The 22524-nt window shown below is 38.7% G+C and overlaps 1 protein-coding gene across 4 annotated transcripts in view; it reads right to left on the bottom strand.

The window, feature by feature from the left end:
• Positions 1–1629: 1629 nt before the first annotated feature.
• Positions 1630–22524, bottom strand: part of LOC310735889 (arf-GAP with coiled-coil, ANK repeat and PH domain-containing protein 2-like) — a 51570-nt gene continuing 30675 nt past the window's right edge. For 3 of the 4 annotated variants that reach the window (XM_083559150.1, XM_083559152.1, XM_083559153.1), the window contains 13 exons: positions 18178–18290; positions 17504–17555; positions 17223–17323; positions 16186–16288; positions 14351–14553; positions 13326–13395; positions 12751–12845; positions 11699–11898; positions 9753–9830; positions 9280–9491; positions 8426–8535; positions 6621–6731; positions 2110–6482 (listed from right to left, as the gene is read on the bottom strand). In XM_083559150.1, the coding sequence (XP_083415276.1) occupies positions 6332–6482; positions 6621–6731; positions 8426–8535; positions 9280–9491; positions 9753–9830; positions 11699–11898; positions 12751–12845; positions 13326–13395; positions 14351–14553; positions 16186–16288; positions 17223–17323; positions 17504–17555; positions 18178–18290 (1599 nt within the window). In that variant the 3' untranslated portion in view covers positions 2110–6331. Of the gene's footprint in view, positions 1842–2109; positions 6483–6620; positions 6732–8425; positions 8536–9279; positions 9492–9752; positions 9831–11698; positions 11899–12750; positions 12846–13325; positions 13396–14350; positions 14554–16185; positions 16289–17222; positions 17324–17503; positions 17556–18177; positions 18291–22524 lie in introns of those variants that run through there. The other variant, XM_083559151.1, reaches the window with a different exon arrangement.

Here is a 22524-nt window from a genome sequence, read left to right on the forward strand (position 1 = left end):
AACAATAACAACAACAACAATAATAATAAAGCAGTGCACCATTATTTCCAGGAGAATAAAATGCTTTATATAAAATTCATACAGCAATTATACAGCTTCAACACCTGAACCCCAGCATATGAAAGTACCACCATTTCATATTCGAGCACAAAAAAGCGTGTATATATTTACAAATTTACATAAAAAAAAGCAGCCTGCAGATTCACATGCACACGTTTACACTGGGCATTATACAATTCAGTTTAATGATCTAATCCAGGTGAAGGAGAGAGAGAGAGAGAGAGAGAGAGAGAGAGAGAGGGGGGGGGGAGAAAGAGAGAGAGAGAGAGAGAGAGAGAGAGAGAGAGGGAGGGAGAGAAAGAGAAAGAGAGAGAGAGAGAGAGAGAGAGAGAGAGAGAGAGAGAGAGAGAGAGAGGGAGAGAGAAAAAGAGCGAGAGAGGGAGAGAGAGAGAGAGAGAGAGAGGGAGAGAGAGAGCGAGAGAGAAAAAGAGCGAGAGAGGGAGAGAGAGAGAGAGAGAGAGGGAGGGAGAGAAAGAGAAAGAGAGAGAGAGAGAGAGAGAGAGAGAGAGAGAGAGAGAGAGAGAGAGGGAGAGAGAAAAAGAGCGAGAGAGGGAGAGAGAGAGAGAGAGAGAGAGGGAGAGAGAGAGAGCGAGAGAGAAAAAGAGCGAGAGAGGGAGAGAGAGAGAGAGAGAGAGCGAGAGAGGGAGAGAGAGAGAGAGAGAGAGCGAGAGAGGGAGAGAGAGAGAGTGAGATGGAATAAAAAAGGGAATATATGTAAAGAAATTAATGTTAGTTTAAAAAAAATTTACTGTATTCAGCAAGCATATTTTGCGCCTTTGATAATATTGCAATGTAAACCCACAGGATATCTTACTATATTGAGCGCTGCTAATAAATCGCTTTAGCATAAATGTTTCGCACGCAGACTCCTGCAGTTTGCCGTGGAATTATATCTGATCAAACAAGTTTATTTACAATTTTTTCAGAATAGATTTGACTTCGAAGAAGGCACCAGATAATAACAAATATATATAAAAAAAAAAGGATAAAAATCATATCAGAAATATTTATATCCTACTTATATTACCCCATGTTTATACAATGGGTTGTGGTGGTGGTGGGAGGGGGGGGCATAAAAGTGTTTATTTTGCTCCATACTGATCACTTTAGTGTTTAATTATAAAATTGTTAAAAAAAAATGATCAAACAATCAAAACCTAGAATATATCGGTATGGTGGGGAAAAAACAAACAAATACATTTCTTAAAATAAAAACAGGCCATCAGACCATGGTGATTAACTGAATTTGCACCAAAAAGTCAAAAAATAAAAAATAAAAAAAAAATAAAAAAAAAGGACAAAAAAAATGAACAATCAAATATGTTAAATAAACATTCCCATTAATAAAATGATACATTACAATCTATAAGTCAGAACTAATTAAAGCCCACACATGCTGAGTGATTCTCCCAAAAATGACACCGAACTTCCAAGAACGTGAAAAGAAAAAACGAAATATGCAAAGTTTAAAATTAGAGTAAATAAACTTAGCTCATGCAGTTATAATGTAGAGAAATAAATAGATATTATTAAATGTCATCCGTTATTCTGCTTACTTTGTTCTTAAAAAAAAAATTAAAATTAAAAAAATTATAATTTTCTTTGGTGTAAAGCCATTTCTACATTTTGTTTCAGATGAAAAAACAAAAACAAAAAACCCACCCACCATGTCCTACGCTAAACGCAGGAACAATCTCAATATCAGAAGCGATGGAGTTTCTCTGGATTATTTGATGCCATCTGAGAGAAATCCTGGAAAATGTCTTGGTACGTTTCATCACCTGGGAAACGCAAAAACAAAGACATGAGTACATGCATGAATGAATACACACACAAAGAATTGAAGTATAAGCATCCGATTTGAAAAAAAAAAAAAAAAAAAAAAAGGAGTGTTACAGATGCACTCTGCAAAAGCAAAAGTTGGAAATACGAAATGAAAGATGGAAAATGGAGAAGTCATACCTGAGCTCTCAGAGCTTATCAGACAATCAGCGGGGGGGGGGTGGGAGGAAGTCAGAGGAAAGAAAAACAGGAAGTAGAGGACGAATGTAGAGAAACAGAAATCTTTATTGTATTTTTTAATTGTAGAAATATTAAAGGATTTGTTTTTATTATTTATTAATCAGAAAATAAAGTTCAGCAGGGAGGAAATATTAGTACAGGAATTTCAGAAACACAGAATGTTAGCGGCAGTGTCACAAAATAAATGTGCATATTAAAAAACAAATTATAAATAAATAAATGCAATGAATATACAAATCATATCTATATACACAAGTACCATTTACATCTATTCTTGATTTAAAAATAAATGATTAAACCTCTCTCTTTCTCTCTTACACACACACACATAATCCTCTACTGTCTATAACCTGCATTATAATTCATTTGTTCCATAAAACTAACACCGTCTTTTGGCAAATATTACATACACACAATGTACATTCCACTTTCATATAGAGACTCTGATATAAATAAATATAATATGCATATATACATTAATATTTCACAAAAAAAGTATGCAAAAATGACCGGCTTTAAAAATAAATAATTCAATAAATATATAAATTAAATCTAAAAATGATTTCAGGTATTAAGACACTGGGTGTGCTGTGTTTTATGCTGCTCTGGATAAACAACAGAATTTACAAACTACAGCACATTTAATGCCAAATAGTGATCATGTCTTTCATAAAAAAAAAAAAAAAAACTTTTACTGTATATAATAGACATCTAAATAGACTTGCAAAGTTGCAGCTCTAAATGAAACAACTCAGGAATGTTTTGTCAGAACTAATAACTGCATTAATGCACTTGATGTTAACATGTTGTGCCACTTCATAACCTCTATATGCATTCGTATGTCTGTGGTGCTTTAATGGAGCATCGGGAACACAAACTGTGTGTAATTGACCATCAGTGTGGGGAAATGAAGCGGAGTAACTTGTACTACTGTGAGTCCCCAAGTGTGTGACAGCGATGTGACACCGATTGAGAAGGACATGTACTTTAGTTTATTTTGATATTATATTATTATATATATTATATTGTATGCTGGAACACCACTGTACACAACAGGGGCAGTAGAGCACCCTGTAACCGCAAGTGACAAAAAGTTGTATCTCAAATCACATGCTTATCCACTGCTCTAGACACTAAGGACTTATTGGGGAAGGGCAATAAAAAAACATCAGCTCAGCTGTTTTTTTCCCCCAGAAATTAAAAATTATAGGGGGAAAAAGAAAAAGAAAAAAAAGAAAAAGCTCCTGCTGTAGGTCAGAAAATTGTGAATCGATATCATATCAACATATCGGCTTGTTAGTGTGCAATACTGAAGCTGTCCAATTATCATATCATCCTCTCATAATTAGAGGTCGACTGATTCATCAGTTTAATCAATTAATAGGCACCGTCGTTGACTGCTGGAACTATGGGCAAAAATCCATACTAATAGTTTTTCCAGGTTGCGTTATACAGTACGCACCTCTAGAGTGTGACTTCTAGAGGCGAATCCGATGCCTGTTTATTTTTTTATTCATTTTGGATTCCACTGATATTAACTCAGCCAATAGGGTTGCACAAGTCAATGCACTCTTAGTGCCGGTCACAAGCCTGGATAAATTGGGGGGTAGGGGGGTCGTGTTAGGAATGGCAATTCAAATATGCGGATAACAAATCAGACTTTAATGGCAGATTGCCCGAGGCCCGGGTTACCAACGACCGCCACAGGTATTGTTTGCCAACAGGGAAATTGGGCTACTGTTGGCCGAAGGAGGAGAATGAGAGGAGGAAGGCGTCTACAGAGACAGCAGAAAATTGAGAAGTGGAGGAGAGTGGAGGTTCGGGTTGGTACTTTAAATGTTGGTATTATGACTGGTAAAGGGAGAGAGGTAGCTGATATGATAGAGAGAAGAATGGAAGATATGTTGTGTGTTCAGGAGCCCAAGTGGAAAGGGAGTAAGGCCAGGAACGTCCAAGGAGGAGTGTGCTGGTACCAATTTTTAAGAATAAGGAAGATGTGCAGGAAAGAGTAGTTATAAAGTTATGGGAAAGAGTAGTGGAAGCCAGGCTGAGAGAAGAGATGACCATCTGTGAGCAACAGTATGGTTTCATGCAGAGAAAGAGCACTACAGGTGCATTATTTGCTTTGAGAATGTTGATGAAGTATAGAGATGGTCAGAAGGAGTTGCATTGTGTGTTTGTGAATTTAGAGAAAATGTACGACAGGGTGCTGAGAGAGGAGTTGTGGTATTGTATGAGGAAGTCAGGTGTGTCAGAGAAGTATGTAGTAGGAACGACAGACTGGTTTAAGGTGGAGGTTGGACTGCATCAAGGATCGGCTCTGAGCCCTTTCCTGTTTGCAGTGGTGATGGACAGGTCGATGGATGAGGTCAGACAGGAGTTTCCATGGACTATGATGTTTGCGGATGATATTGTGATTTGTGGTGAGAGTAGGGAGCAGATGGAGAAGAACCTGGAGAGGTGAAGGTATATGCTGGAGAGAAGGGGAATGAAAGTCAGTAGGAGTAAGACGGTTGCAGGGAAAAGAGGTGGTGAAGGTGGAGGAGTTTAAGTACCTGGGATCAACAGAGCAAACTAATGGAGTGTGTTAGAGAAGTGAAAAAAAGAGTGCAGGCAGGGTGGAGTGGGTGGAGAAGAGTGATAGCAGGAGTGATTTGTGATAGAAGAGTATCTGTGAGAGTGAAAGGGAAAGTGATGTATGGTTTAGAGACAGGGGCATTGAGTAAAAGACAGGAAGTGGAGCTGGAGGTAGCAGAGCTGAAGATGTTGAGGATGAACTGGATTAGAAATGAGTTTATTAGAGGGACAGCGCATGTAGGACGTTTTGGAGACAAGGTGAGGGAGGCTCGATTGAGATGGTTTGGACATGTGCAGAAGAGGGACATGGGGTATATCAGTAGGAGAATGCTGAGAATGGAGCCCCCAGGAAGGAGGAAAAAAGGAAGGCCAAGGAGGAGGTTTATGGATGTGGTGAAGGAAGACATGCAGGTAGTTGGTGTGAAAGAGGCAGATGTAGTGTACAGGGGGGTATGGAGACGGATGATCCGCTGTGGCAACCCCTAACGGGAGCAGCCAAAAGAAGAAGAAAAAGAAAAAGGATGTCACTATTATTAACTAAAGTCCTAAGAGGCCATGCATTACAATAATATTTTTTTTTCCTTGTTTTCTCGTGATCTCGACATTAGAAAAGTTGTTTTTGCTTTTCCAGACTTAATTTTCTCATGATCTTGACATAATCATGGTTTCCTCTCGATCAGTACAATTTTTCTGTGTATTCAGCATAAAAGAATGTTATGGATGCAGCATCAAGGATAAGAACCCTAACCCCTTGTGGCAGCAGGTGCTTGGCAGTGCGTGTCTACGTGCCCACTGCCACAAATGGTTATGGCTCTTATCCTTGATGCTGCATCTAGAACATTCTTTCATTTACGTAAAAGGTATATAAGTATACATACGTTCTGCTTACAAGGAAACAATGTTTGCTGTTTTAGTTTGAATGCATGCCTTTCAGTTTCCTAAATATTTATTAATATAATTCATATTTCTTCTGTACTTATTCAGTACTTTAAAAAATAAATAAATAAATAAATCCGTAGTAAAGTTCAGCACTATTTTAGACGTGATTTCTTTCTTTTTTTTTTTTTTTTAAATCCAGTATCCATTTTAAAAACTATCGATTGCTTAATCGGTTTTCGGCAGGTACGATCCAAAACCTAGTTATAGATTTTAGTAAAATCCACTGTCGGTTAACCTTTACTTATAATCTTAAAAATCTATCAGGTTGCAAAAAAAAAAAATTAAAAGAAGGGCTGTTTCTGACCCATACTTCTGGATCCTCGAGTAGATTTTCTGAACGTGAACGCCAATCAATCTGTTATCGATTTGCGACGCGGCTCAAGACGACAACTGCAGAATATTTAAAGAGAAACAGCTCACTAGTTTGTTTGACATTATTGTGCGTAAAATCACAAAATATTGGACAGTTCTACTTGGAAACCAGGTGACGTGTTGTCTAGTGAATATTCCCGGTGTACTCGAGCACAAATGTCCTTAAAACAAACGTCCTCAAAAGCTAGGACACCAGGACACACCTTTTACGAATCTGAAATAATGCGTTCATACAAAAGACCCCTATGAATGAGCTGTTACTATAGAGACAATAAAGGACTGGAACGAATGCATGAATAGAAACTGGTGGCTACATTACTGTAAGAAAAGGACCCCGATCTTATGATAAATCTCCAGACTATTACGAGTCTCTGAGCTGTAAAAAAATAAACTCTTCTATACACTTCCTGTACTGGACCTCAGTGAGACTGTTAGAGGAATATTGACCTGGATGACCCGTGTACGGTCCCTCTGACTCTCGCATCTCTTCATTCATCTTGGCCAATCGCAGCCTAAAGAGAAAAAACGAGACAGAGTCATGTTTATTGTAATTTAAATTGAAGGATAATCAGGAAATCAACTGACACGACTTAAAGGAGACTGGAATCTAAATGAAATGATTAAATAAATAAGTTGTAAGTGTCCCTCACAGTGTTACGATGTCTGCATTAGCGGCGTCTACTGCAATAGACAGCGGCGTTTTGTCTTCGATGTCTGTTGCGTTCTGATTGGCTCCACGCTTCAGGAATAAACACACTTGTCTGTGGAAGAAGATAAGAAACTTTAAAACACATTCATCACACAGTGTTTTCAAACAAGATACACTGTGTAGAGATGTTTAGAATATACCGTATTTTCTGGGCTATAAGCCGCTACTTTTTCCCCCCACGTTTGATCCTCGTGGCTTAAACAATGACGCGAATGCATATTTTTTTCCTTTATATAAATCAAGCCTTACAAACATACGGCGCTATAAAAAGAGAATGAAACGAAGAAGCATCGCACACTAACGTGCGATGCTTCTTCGTTTCATTCTCTTTCTATAGCGCCGTATGTTTGTATTTAATTTACGCATATCTCATTTAATTATTATATAAAATTAAACTGATTATATATTCCAGAAGCTTATATTTTCACAACTGAACAAAATGTCTGTCTATTTTTAAACAAAAATTGTCAAAACAAAAAGTTATTATATTTTATATACCGTAATTTCCAGACTATAAAGCGCACCCAAATATTTTTATTTTGAACATAAATAAGCCGCACCTGTCTATAAGCCGCACACTAATGAACTTTACACAGGCTTTAACGAAAGACACGTTACACACGGTGCGCTTCCTTTAGGAGCATAGCGGTATTTTGGGAAAAGACTGGCAGAGCCTTTTTCCACTATTACTGCGTGTGTGTAAGACTGAGGATTATGTCCTTATTATTTTATGATGCTCATTTCTAAGTTTCTTTGACTAACCCATAACGCTGTTGGCAAAAAAAAAAAAAAAGCACGAGTTTTGGAAACCTGTCTGTGCTTATATGATTTCTGTTGCAACTGGAGTTAGCGAGCTCTCCCTTCACCCAGACTCAACGCGCTACAACGGCTTGTATCTAAACAGTAGCCGACCAAGAAAGTCATTGTTCTCTGTCTTCCTCCTTCCTTTCACAACTATTTCTCTCGGGAGTTTATATTTTGGCATCGTCGTGCGTAAAAAAAAAAGTTTTTTCTCCTGATGCCGTGCAGCTCAGAACACAGATGAGGTGCGTTTTTGAGTTTCCGTTCGGAAATTTCATTGGTCTAATGTTATGTCGCTCAGTTTTTTGGCTTGAAGTTTGTGAAACCGCAAAAAACTAATAAATAAGCCGCTTCGTTGTTTAAGCCACGGGGTATAAAACGTAGGAAAAAAATAGCGGCTTATACGGTAGATTTTTTTAAAGCATGGTTGTCATCTTGCCATCTGCAATTATCATTAAAAACAATACAAATGTTGATTTACAAAAATTGCATACTGAAATGCTTTTCTTTTTCTTACAGAAAGAAACAATCCAGCATGAGTGAATTTGTTCAAATGAGAAACCCCCCATGTGCTCCTCAATAAGCAGCACTATAAGCTTTATAATGTCGAATTTAAAGATAGTTCAACTCAATATGCAGCTTTTGCATTTTTGCAAAGTACACTTTTATACATAAATAATCTGAATTTGGTTTTTATATTGTTATAATTCCGACTTTCCATTCATTACAGTGAATCATCACTAAGGTGTACAGTAATCGGCACTTCAATGGTAATGAATAGAAATTAATTACAGTCCAAATCCATCCTCGAAGTTCTCAGTAATTTCATGGATCTTTAGGCTGTTGATGTGAAATCTGTATATATATTGTAAATGGTATCTTATTCAAATCCACTTCCATTTTGTTATTTCCATCCTCTTAGTAAAAATAAGTGTGTGTACTGACCCGGTGTGTCCCAGGATGGTGGCATGGTGTAATGGTCCTCTACCCTGACTGTCACACTGATTCACACTGGCTGAATTTTGCAGCAGAAACTCACACGCAACCAGAGAGCCCTGAAAAAGTCACACACACACACACGCACACGCACACACACACACACACACACACACACACACACACACACACACACACACACACACACACACACAGCATTAATCTGCAGCAATCTATTATGTGACATCACTGTTTTCAAGTTTAAATATCCTTAAAATACTTTGGGTGGCTGCCAGAATGTACGCATTTCCCTCCTTGTGAGATGCCTTACTCTCGCTAGCGGTTGAGTTTGGTTGTCTCGGGGGGGTTTTTGTTGGTGTTTTAAAAATCCAATTTTAGCTCTTGCCTCTCTCCTTTTTATCGAGGTTGCCAGATACTGAAATAGAGAGCGTTTTGAAAACTTGCGCTCATGCACACGCCTCCTACCACATACATATATACACTGTAAAGTTTATACATTATATAAAGTTTATTACATAATATATGTTAAATGCTTAAAAATTTACCGTTTACTACCCCAATCTGATCATTCTTGAAGACTGCTGTCTCGACTTATGATATTTTCAAGTTACGACGGGTTCATTGCATCGCATCTCCATCGTAACTCAGGGACTACCTATAATTTACATATTGTCTCTAACAGTAGTCACAACCTGCCTACTTTTACAGATGGTGCTATGTGATCTAAATACACTTCGATCGGTGCTATACAGTGGACTAATGCTGGTACAGAGTTTACAGGACCTGCACTCATCATGAGTCTTTTTGGATTATTCTGTGGAGTGTCTAACTAAATAACTCACTCCGTGTACGGCCATGATCAGCGGTGATCTTTTCTCCTCCTCCGTATTTATAAAGTTGACCTTTGCCCCGTGTGCCAAAGCCTCGGCCATGTCCGGTAGGCTGCGTGTGAATGAGGCCCAGTACAGCTGCAAGCTGGGAGAGAACTGCTTTGGTTCGGAGAAGACCAGCTTCACCTTATTGCTACATGTGGAGGAACACGACTCATCTACAGCTGCACACAAAAGGGAAATTACACAAATAGCATAGATCATTTAAAGAAGCCGACATGCACTAAAATCTTCTGATTTTAATAATCTGCATTTTAGCAAATAATATACTGCGCTATTACTATAGAAACAACAGCATATAACGCAAACATGGAAAAAGTGCATTAATAATAACCAGCAACTTGTATCTGCTCCATTTTCAGAGATTGTAACATTTTGACCAATCAGAGTCAAAGTTATTATAAATACACATAAAAGCATCTCACCTGTATGATTCTGGCTGGTGTTTAAACCCCCGGGGCTTTCTTCGGTTTTGTTTGTGACGCCACCTTCGGCACTTTTAACTGAGGAACGCACAAACACACAGTCATTTAACTTACGCGAGACAGAAACCCGCAGCCAGGTTTTTCACCAGGATTATGAGACATGAACCCCAAAGAAGGAACACCACAGCCACAAGGATTTAAAAAATGCAAAAGACAGGTCAGAATATGAGGGAAAAGACAGAGCAGTGCTGGGTGATGAAGCTCAGCTCCTAGCGCGAGTTGATCTGTACTTACTACTGCGCTGGCCAGACGCGTCAAAGTAGGAGAACAGAGAATCTAACTCATCAGGACAGAAGAGAGATTCGCTGGAAACTTGAAGGCCACTCACAGCTATGCAAAGGCCACGTCACAGGGCAAGGGTAAAAAGGTCAGAAGATGGGGAGGTTAAGTCAAGAAGCAGAAAAGATAGTGAAGAAGCTGTTAAGATATAGCTGCAGGAAGAGAAGTCAAAAAGAATGTGGAGACATTAACGAGATCATCACAATAAGAGGTCGACCGATTCATTGGCTCGACCTCTACCGATCGATTTTCTTTTTTGCACCTGAGTAAGTCCACTGACATACAATACGAGAGCGGCCTCTAGAGGTCAATCACTGACACCATGTTCTTTGTTGAGTCAACTCGCTGAACACCAGGCAAAACGGCTCTCATTCCTACATTATAATTTAAGGCTTCTAAACTTCAGATCATCAAACTAATTTAAATATTAGTAAAAGATAAACACTTTTACACAGAGCCATGTAGTTTTGGATTTAGTATTCCCCCAATCATAAAAATCGCATTTAATAACTGCATGTTGTGTTCACTTGTGTTATCTTTTACTAATATTTAAGTTCATCAGTGTTGCCGAATAAACAGCACTGATAGGTGAACGCGGGAAGTAGCAGGTATCAACAAAAAATCCATACCGATTTTTTTTCCCGGGTTTTATTATAATTTATTAAATCAATATAATTAAATTACTTAACATTCTTTATATTTTTTGTAACTGTTTTTATCTATTTGGAGTGTTACTTTTTGTTTAGTTTTTTCATTCTTAATTTCCTCAATATTTGTTACTATATAATTAATATATTCTTATTCTATATTAATATATTTTTGTAAGAAAATTCTGTACTACTTTACATGGAGTGTCAGGATTTTTTTTTTGATCCAGTATCCATTTTAAATCCATTTAATCGGTTGATTAATGGGTTATTGGCAAGTATGTTCCAACCTATCTAACAGTATCTGTAAAAATCGGTCGACCTCTACATAAAAGCAGTCATCAATATATGCAAATTTGAAATAAAAGCAGTCTACTGATAACCAGCTTTCACTCCAGCATTTTTTGTATACATACATACATATACACACACACACACACACACACACATACATCAGACAGACAGACAGACAGACAGACAGACAGACAGACAGACAGACAGACAGACAGACAGACAGACAGACAGACAGACAGACAGATAGATAGATAGATAGATAGATAGATAGATAGATAGATAGATAGATAGATAGATAGATAGATAGAGAGCGAACAAGTGAGAGCATACAGCACTTGCAGCATTAAGGCCACACTGCCATGTAGTTAATTTTAAACATACACATCAAATGAAACATTTTCTGACCGTCTTTCAGGAGTTTTTTTATTTAATTTGATTATTTTTATTAAGTATTAACAAATGAGCACTGTCCCATTAAAGCCTTACAGAAATAGATGACAAATATACAATTCAAATTCATAAATGAATTGCTTTGAGCTTGAAAAACATTTTATGCCACTTATTTGTTTGCCAAATAACACAAAAAAATGCTATTTGCATTGCTAACTGGTACGGCAATAAATTGAATATAAATATAATTCTCAGAGAGCGCAGTATCACACTGACCTGGAACCGCTAATGCAGGTCCTGTTCTCTGTGTGTGTTTATGTTGTGCTGCTTGTCGTGTTTGTAGTTCAGAGGAGTCGCTGGGTTGTTTCTGCTCTACACTCAAAGCCGTGATCTTCAGCTTCAGTTCTTCATCCGATGGCATTTTGATGAACCTCCGATTGACGTACTTCGCTCTGATGTATGACTCCATGTCCTGCCTGAATACAGAAAGACGCTGATGAGAAGAATTCTTCATGCGTGTGTGTGTGTGTGTATATTACATATACATATATACATATCTATATCTATTATCTATATATATATACACCTGTCTATAAGCCGCACCTGTCTATAAACCTGTCTACACTAATGTACTTTACACAGGCTTTAACGAAAGACACGTTACACACGGTGTAACGGGTGAAATATGTGGCGCTTCCTTTAGGAGCATAGCGGTATTTTGGGAATAGCCTGGCACAGCATTTTTCCAGTATTACTGCGTGTGTGTAAGACTGAGGATTATGTCCTTATTATTTTCTGATGCTCATTTCTAAGTTTCTTTGACTAACCCTTAACACTGTTGCCAAAAAACATAAAAAAGCACGAGTTTTGGAAACCTGTCTGTGCTTATATGATTTCTGTTGCAACTGGAGTTAGCGAGCTCTCCCTTCACCCAGACTCAACGCGTTACAACGGCTTGTATCTAAACAGTAGCCTACCAAGTAAGTCATTATTCACTGTCTTCCTCCTTCCTTTCACAACTATTTCTCTCGGGAGTTTATCTTTTGGCATCGTCGTGCATTTGAAAAAAAAAAAATTTCTCTCAAAGCCGTGCAGCTCAGAACACAGGTAAAGTGCGTTTTTTCGTTTCCGTTCGGAAATTTCATAGGTCTAATGTTATGTCGCTCAGTTTTTTGGCTTGAAATTTGTGAAACCGGGAAAAACCCAGGAAAAATCCATAAATTAGCCGCTTCGTTGTTTAAGCTGCGGGGTTCAAAGCGTAGGAAAAAAGTAGCGGCTTATAGTCCGAAAAATACGGTATATATTATCCCCCCCCACACAGTTTATACCTGGAGTCTCCTGGCTGAGGTTTCTGTGCCCTGAGCTCCTCGGTGCGTGCTTCATAAATCCGGTTTATGACGCCGTTTCCAAGCTCACACATTAACTGAAGAACATACACAAGGTACATATATTTCGCAAAAAAAAAAAAAAAAAGGGTTTATTTTTTACTTTCTACAGTGTGTCTAGAGAAAAAAAAAAAGGGTAGTGATAGTGAGTTAAAAGTAAACAAAATAGCAGCTAAAGACATTTAAATGACAGTAATAATAGTCTGACAGGCTTAATTATTATTAAATATAATGCTGTATAATAGTAAACTATAAATAGCGACCCAATGCACCCAGGAACTGTGACTCAATGGTTATAATAGTGCAATTTTGAGTATCAAAGTATAGATAAAGTACATTATATACATTTACTGTAACTTTCCCTTTCATATGGTTGTTGTTGTGTGTGTATGTGGGAGAGAAAGGAGCAGTGACGTGGACACAGTGTGAGTCTGAGTAATATGGGCTGATCTAATGTGACTGTTTCCTGCACCCATCTGTCAGCACTGCTTGTGATCCCTTCATCTCTTTCTTCTCACCTTCAGCAGTTCAGGCTCCCATGTGTCCAGAGTCAGAGATCTCACTTTGGAGAAATGAACTCCTAAACTCCTATAAAGAAAAAAAACACAAATGCAGGTTACAGTTTAATATCCCTCCTCTGCACATGTCCAAACCATCTCAATCGCACCTCCCTCAACTTGTCTCCAAAACGTCTTACATAAGTTTCTAATCCTGTCCATCCTCGTCACTCTCAATAAAAATCTCAACATCTTCAGCTCTGCTAACTCCAGCTTTAGTCAATGCCACTGTCTCTAAACCATACAACATCGCAGGTCTTACCACAGTCCTATAAACTTTCCCTTTTACTTTTGCAGATACTCACAAATCACTCCTATCAAAAAATCACTCCTGCTATCACTCTTCTCCACGCACTACACCCTGCCTGCACTCTTTTCTTCACTTCTCCAACACACTGTCCATTACTTTGCACTGTTGATCCCAGGTAAAGTATCCACCTCCTCCACCTTCTCCACCTCTTCTACCTGCAACCACACGACTACACTAACCTCCATCTCATTCACACACATGTACTCTGTCTTACTCCTACCGACTTTCTTTTCTCTTCTCTCCACCACATACCTCCATCTCTCCAGGCTCTTCTCAACCTGCTCCCTACTCTCAACACAAATCACAATATCATCCGGAAACATCATAGTCCATGGAGACTCCTGTCTGGCCTCGTCCGTCAACCTGTCCATCACCACTGCAAACAGGAAAGGGCTCAGAGCCGATCCTTGATGCAGTCCAACCTCCACTTTGAACCAGTCTGTCGTTCCTACTGCACACTTCACTGCTGTCACACTTCCTCGGCATGAAACTTCCTTTATTGCTCTAACTTGCAGCACATTCTTCCCAGCTCGTTCCCTCTGCCTGGCCAATCTGTACAAATCTAATTCTGTTTCGCCAACCTCTTTTTCCTTATCCACAATTATGCAGAGTATTTAATTGGCAAATGCACAGAGGTGTGTATGCTGATGGGATGTGTGTTTTACAGATTGCGTACCTGTGAATGCCAGAACACTGGATACACAGCGTGATCCCCAGGTTAATGCTGGCCCATTTGGGGTCTGGCTGTCCACAATCGCAGCATGTATTGTTTCCTGCGATGGCCATGACCTTCTGTAAGGCACCTTCTCCTTTTAGACTCCTCTCTCTTGTATCAGACTCCAAACTTGCGGTGGAAGGCGAGGACTTCCTGTCTAACTTCTGTCAAACACATTGTACTGTAATCACACAAATCCTATACTGCAATGGTACATGTTTTGTACAGCCATTTATTTTTTAGATTTTTTTCGGCACTGACACTAAAAATGTTCAAATATTAATATGATATACTATATTTTGTTATTTCAGTATGTTATCTTCTTAAGATTTCATCCTCTGCATAACCTTTGCACAGTTAAACTCTATATTACTACATACACCATATCTTATTACATACTGCACCTTTTGTACATTAATCACTCTCACTCATGTACATATGGACCCATATTCGCATTTAACAAAGCGCTTTTTATTGTAAATCGGCCACTTCTGCGCTTCTGCTTAGATGCTACTGTAACTAAATTGTCTCTGTACATGTTCTTTGCACAATGACAAAAAAATGTATTCTAACCTCAATCACTAATATACAAGTTTGCAAACCAGCTGCCAGCAAAACATCAATGCTGGAGAAAATGTGTATAACATTAAATATTATGTCTACATTTAAATTCTAAAAATTTCCTTTTAAAATTCAAAAGATTCTGTAAAATATTTATCATAAAATTTGCCTGAAGCTAAATATGACAACCAAATGCTGTTCCTCTTATCATTTTTTATTTGGAAATTACAAGCGATTGTTGCACATTTTCCCACACATGACTGCTGTTTTCACCGTTAGCTTCCTGTTGTAATTCCCAAATTTAAATGGTAAGATGTTCACCTACAAAACAGCTACACAGGGTTTTTTTTTCGTTGTTTTGTAGCATTTCTCCAATCATTTAATATTTTGCAAACCTGTAAGTTGATTTATCAAAACAATAAGTACAAACAGCAAAAAAAAAAAAAAAAAAAAGCTTGTACACACAAAAGCTTGTACTTTTCTTAGAATATTTAGTTCATCTCTGAAAAGTAGGTATTTGTGTCAATGGACATCTCATTGCCTTCAGAATAACAAGTTCTTTTGTCATTGGTCACAAACAAGATCGTCAAAATGTTTAGTCATTGTCAGTATGACGGCGCATGCTTTCAGAATTTCCAGATGCAAACTATAGTTTAAATTATAATTACAATCAAAAAGCACAAAGTGAAACAAAATTTCAAAAGCACAAATTGACCGTGTGTGGGATAGCGATTAGCGGGCGATTTTTTGTCACATTTTTTTGCCGGCATCAGCAGATTGTGATGCAAATTGGGCAGATTATTAGACACCAAATTAGGCAGGTGCAACTGAGACACCAAACTTAATGAAACATACATGTCTTATATCAGCAGTTGGCAGTAGTCTGCATTCGGCATCTAAACAAGGAAACCGGAAGACCTGCCACGATCATTACTAACATATTTGTGTGGCTTTTTTCAATTATGTCTGATAAATTGCAAAAACAAGAGCAAGTATACATTCTGGTTCCGTTTTTTTTTCCCGTGTGCTCATTCACTAAGCTAATCATCCAATCGGATTGTCTTTCTCGCCAACGAGCTCCGCCGACAGCTAATGCCGTCCGTCCAAAGCCAGTGCTGCGGAAATTGTACGCTGAGCCTTCAACCTACAACCTTCAAGTTTCTACCTTGAACTTTTTGTTTAATAGGAACTTAAAAAGCCTAATGATCCAAATTGAATGAATCTGTAATAGTCACCTCTGAGTCTGATCTGTCTCTGAAGGCTGTAGCGATGCTGTTCTGCATGGCTCTGATCCACGACTGCTTCAGCTTTTCCGAATCAGCCTGCATCATACAGCTCCTGTACAGACACACAAACACACACGTACACAGAGATGCTTACAGTAAAAATAACATGCTTGAAAAACCTTTACATTAGAGCTTCAAACACTTCAAAGTATTTATAAAATGCATACATCAAGTGTTTATTTAGAAACCATCAGCAAACGTTATTATTGCATTTAAAAATGAGCAGATACGTTTGGGTTAAATTCTTTAAAACATTTACTGTTACAAACCAATTGTATGTTTAACACAAAAAAACTAACAAAAAAATCGACAAACGTGTCCATAATACTATAGTACAGCATATTCTAGCAAGCGGATAAATAATGGGTATACAGTGGAACCCCAGTGTACGAGTGCCTTGTAGTACGAGAATATGGTGTACAAGCGGTTTTACTTGTAAAAACCTTTGTAGGAGTACGAGCATATTTCGGGAAGACAAACATTTCTTTCGACGCGTTTGGTTCCAGTCGTGCCGTTCTGCGTGCATTGTTCCGAGTTGCCCTCTGTCTTCATAGACGGGGACTCCACTAACAAAAATGTATCTCCACCTCTTCCACATCATCTCACCCCACCATCAACAACTAAACCACCATGTAGGTTCAGTACAATACTAAAGTTAATTTATCATTACATTTTATTATTTATTTATAAAGTTACTTATTTCTTTATGTTTATAATTGATTACTTTTTATGCTTTTACTTTGTTACAAGTATATTTGCATGTTAAATGAATCATAAAACATTTTATAAGGGCTGAAATGAGCGATCGCCTGAGGTCTGGGAACGGATTAATAGCTTTTACATTAATTCTTATAGGAAACATGCGAGTATGAACATTTGTGAACACGAAAGGTTTTCAGGGAGGGATTAATCTCGAATGCCGGGGTTCCACTGTACAGCCTCGTCGTAACGTTTGGTTTAATGTGTGATTGTTTTGCTGGACTCACTTTGTGGGTGAAACCACCTCAAAGCAGAAGCGCCGCTCGATGTCCTCGCATTGTTTAACTGTACACAACCTCAGATCTTCCACCACCACAGTGGGGTTATCCTGGGTCAGAAACATACAACTTGCACTTTTACACTGATAAGTAGGTTTTAATATTTAATAAGAAAAAAAAAAAGCAGTTCTAACTGGCAAATGCATTGTTCATTATAATCACTTAATCATTGAAGCTAAATCTGCACACTCTTGAAAAATAATGAGAGAACATGATGTCATGTGACTCACCCTAAACTTCTTCTGGTACACTAACTGATTGTTCTGGATAGAAAACCAACGCCTGTGAAAAGAGAGGAAGAGAAAAAAAACATTATAAAGGATGAAAATATTCAAATATTGAGATACTCTTATTAACTTTCTGTATAATAGAATTAGTTTAATGGTCTAGGAAGAAGAGAAATTGTTTAGATTTGTAATAAAAAAATGTATAAGTTTTTTTTAATGCATTGGCACTTAAAGATCATCAAAGCAAACAATTAATCTTCAAATGTTGCCATTTCTATCCCCACAAAAACAAACAAAAAACTTTATCTAGACAATATTCTATTGCACCCGAGACCCAGAGGTGATTTCCGATTCCTGTTTTCTCAATTCACCGGCTGAACTATCTACTGGTTTTAAACCCAACTTGGCGCTGACAATATTAGTAACCTGACAATTCTAATCGGGTCCGGATACACATTTCTGTAATTTTATATGCAGAGATCACCTCACTTTTGGGGGGGGGATGGGGGACCCAAACAAACAAACAAACAAAAAAAAAAACGGCTGCTGCTACTGAAACACACAGTGAGCCTTCAATAGACATTAAACACTTTCTGAATTGTAAAATAAAAAATGCTCACAAAAATCTGCAAAAATCTTTGTGAGAGACTGTTTGGTTTGTAGCTCGAAAAACCAACCTGTTCCAGGTCTTAAAGGCATTACTAGCCCTCTTGAACAGATAACCCTCCATAATAATCCCGTTCTCTGTGTCCACATTGTACTCCAGCCTGGTGTCGTCATTCGAATAATCCTAAAAAAATTTTTTATAATAATAATAAAAAAAAAAAAAAAAAAACAGAAGAAAAAAAATATATAAACCGAACAAAGTATGCAAACATTACATCTTTTATCAAACTGAAATGATGTTTGTAAATAATAAAATAACGACACAAACGAAAACCAAATCAGAAAAGATTTGTGTCAAGTAAACAACAACAACATATCCACGATCTTAATGTGTGTTTGTGGTGTGGTGTTGCGTAGGCTGCACACTGGATGAGGATGAGTAACTGAACTCAGCGTACTGTAAATGAACTCCTGTGGAGGAGAAAGAAAAAAAAAGGAAGTGGATCTCATGTTGCTGATTATGTTACAGTGGAAAGCAGTGAACAGAAGACCAGAGTTCTACCCGAATACCTTCAGAAAACATTCCATCTATTACAGTTCAGACCAAACTGAACCACCATTAGGACATGCTATTAAACTGCAAAGGTAGTAATCGCTTGCTTTCTGGTATCAGAGTTTTTCTTAGAGTGATGCCCCTGTGAACAAATTGAGATTCATGAAGATATGGTGTACATGGGCTGGAGTGGAAGATCTTGGGTGGCCTGCTATAGAGCTCTGACCTCAACCCTACTGAACACCTTTAAAGATGATGTCACGCTGACTGCACCTCAGGCCTCCTCACCCTGATCGAATGAACACAAATCTCCACAAGCACACTACAAATTCTAGTGGAACATCTTCCCAGAAGAGTGGAGGTTATTTTAACAGCAAATGTGGAATGGGATGTTCAAAAAACACACGAATCTTATAGTCAGGTGCCCACAACCTTTTGTCCATAAATATCATCTCATAGAGTATCATAAAGTGTATATATATTATATGTGATATACACACACTATATGAACAAACGTTTGTGGGCACCCGACCATAAGATTCGTGTGTTTTTTGATCATCCCATTCCACATTTAATCCCCATTTGCTGTTACAATAATAATAATAATGATATGAAAGGGTGTGCTGTTCTAGGTTCAGTGATCTACAGTATTGCCATGAATTACTTTATAGAACTGTAATTAAGCTCATTGACCGGCTGTGCGTAAGAATATAAACATGAAATCATACAACTTTCAAATCTTGCTTCATCAATATGCCTGTGGCTGGAGAAAACAACTTTTCATTATTATTATGTATATATAACATTATTCATATTGTTATTATTACATATGCATTGTACATACACACTAATACCCATTATATGCTTCGTGGGAATGTGTCGTAATATTTTCATATGATGTTTAGTTTAGTAGTAGAAATTTGTTCTCCTTCTACTGTATACATAGCTGATCCTTACATTTCAATCTGTTCATTTTCAAATTAGACATCAGACTCATCAGTGGAACAATCCCCAGACGCAATCCGCAGTCCCCTGACGCACGCTACACAATACATGCTACAAATGCAATGGAATGATTTTAAAACTGACATGCTGTGATTCACGAGTCAGACGGTGTCGAGGACTGAGCCGGTCATGATGCAGAGAGAGGAAGAGGAACTACAGGGACTTCAGAGTGAAGACTGTGAACTAAATTAACAGCAACTACGTCGTGTTAAAGCTCCTGATGTCATAGTTTAGGGCTGTTCCTTCTCCACGTTTACAACAAAGTCACGCATTTTATAACACTTATATTAGCCTTCATTCTAATTACTGGCTTTCTACTCCACCATTTCATTATAAATCCTGTTTTTTATGTAAAACAAGAGTAATCACATAGTATTTCAACTAGCCTCTCACACTTACACAACATTATGTTTAAATATAAACAATACAAAAATTTATAGCCTCTTTATGAACATTCCTGTGCTAAATTGATGCTCATTAATTGATGTTTAATAAAGTTGTTGCTTTAAAAAATACTTTCCACACCAATTTTATACTCACCAGATACCACACATAGTAAAAGCGGCTGAAGATCTTCATGCCTGATAGATAAGCGTGTGTATGTGTCTGCACTGACTATGGACACAACCTTTAAGCATTGCAGTGCCCATCCTTCTGTCTGCAAGTGTGTGGTAGCATCTGTACTAGCTTCAGACACAGGCTAGAATAACCAGGAAGAGCTCCCCTGCATTAAACATTTATGCTCCGTGTGTGTGTGTGTGTGTGTGTGTGTGTGTGTGTGTGTGTGTGTGTGTGTGTGTGTGTTAGTTAATAACAAGGGTGTTGACCTTGTAATTGCAGTCACCGAGAGTCAGTAGACTTTAAAATGGGGTGAAGAAGAAAACAGAATGAAGAAAGGGAGAGACAGACAGACTCACCTGCTGAGTCGCCTTGGATAAATTGCAGAGAGAAAGAGAAGAGAAGCATTAGAAATGCTGATACACACATCGCCCTTCACCCCTCCCTCACTCTCCCCCATTTCTCCTTCTCTCTGGCTCTCCCTATCAGTTTATTCCCTCAGTTTATCTCTGCTTATATGCGGCAGGTCAGCCCCGTCCAGTCACTGTACAGCAGGTCAGCCCCGCCCAATCACAATAGAGCAGCTTAGCCACTCCCAGACAGTGCACAGCAGGTCAGCCCCATCCAGTCACTGTACAGCAGGTCAGCCCCGCCCAATCACAATAGAGCAGCTTAGCCACTCCCAGACAGTGCACAGCAGGTCAGCCCCGTACAGTCACTGTACAGTAGGTCAGCGCCGCCCAATCACAATAGAGCAGCTTAGCCACTCCCAGACAGTGCACAGCAGGTCAGCCCCGTACAGTCACTGTACAGTAGGTCAGCACCGCCCAATCACAATAGAGCAGCTTACACAATAGAGCAGCTTAGCCACTCCCAGACAGTGCACAGCAGGTCAGCCCCGTACAGTCACTGTACAGTAGGTCAGCGCCGCCCAATCACAATAGAGCAGCTTACACAATAGAGCAGCTTAGCCACTCCCAGACAGTGCACAGCAGGTCAGCCCCGTACAGTCACTGTACAGTAGGTCAGCGCCGCCCAATCACAATAGAGCATCTTACACAATAGAGCAGCTTAGCCGCTCCCAGACAGTGCACAGCAGGTCAGCCCCGCCCAATCACAATAGAGCATCTTAGCCACTCCCAGACAGTGCACAGCAGGTCAGCCCCGCCCAGTCACTGTACAGCAGGTCAGCCCCGCCCAATCACAATACAGTAGCAAAGCCACTCCCAGACAGTACACAGCAGGTCGACCCCTTCCATTCAATTTACAACAGTTTACATTACTAACCTCTCTGTAGACCACACACACCAAACAATCTCAGCATTCACAATCCCCACCACAGTCTACAGCATCTGTAATGTAGTGCAGCCAATATAAAATGTGTAATGGTTGGTAGGTCAGGTAATATAATGTGTGAGAAACTGGATATTGGGGCAGCGTAATACTGCACAAGCCTACACTATGCTCAAAGTGTACATACAGCGCAAGAAAATGATTAGCTCTTTTGAGAAAAAAAATTCAACTCAACTTCAGATTTTGATCAAATCCATGTGTATGCAGCATGAACATTTTATCCGTTAACACATTGTTTGTGTGTGTCAGTACCAGCCATGGTTTCATTTTGCTTTCATAAACATTTCAAAGCTATACAATGTTTGTCTGTGTGTAGTAATCATTAGCAGAGTGTTATATTGGAAAAAAATGTGTAAAATATAAACTAATGATTTATTACTAATAGTAATGATTTCAACTAGCACAGTAATAGTGGAAGGGACACACTTCTGATTTAGGTGACATCTGGTCCTCACAACAGGATTTTTTCCATTAGCGTGATCGTTTCAACGAAACAGGCGAAAGGAAAAGCTCATTCCGGAGCAGCATGGAATTTTATTAGCTGTGCCAAGAGGCCAATGGAGACATCAACACTCCCTACAACGGTGTATGGAGGAACTGCACTGTTACTGCTGCAACTGAATAAAACATGGCCATGCCTGCAGAACACACTCATCACAGATCACCTTACACCTCAATCTATCCTCCTATCTAACACTCTCCAATGACGGAACAACTCTTTATAGCTGCTATAACAATCGATTAAAAAAAAGAATACATCTATAACCATCTGGTTTGGTTCAGCGCCCAAATCAGACATCAAAAGGCTACAGCGGATGGTCAGGACTGCTGAGAGGATTAAAAGTGATCCACTGCCCGACCTCCAAGATCTTCACTTATCCAGAGTGGAGAAAGGCCTAAGAAAATCCCCCCACACACCCAGGCCACTCACTCCTCGAACTGTTGCCTT

Source organism: Silurus aristotelis (assembly GCF_946808225.1).
Source record: "Silurus aristotelis genome assembly, chromosome: 13".
NCBI lineage: Eukaryota > Metazoa > Chordata > Actinopteri > Siluriformes > Siluridae > Silurus > Silurus aristotelis.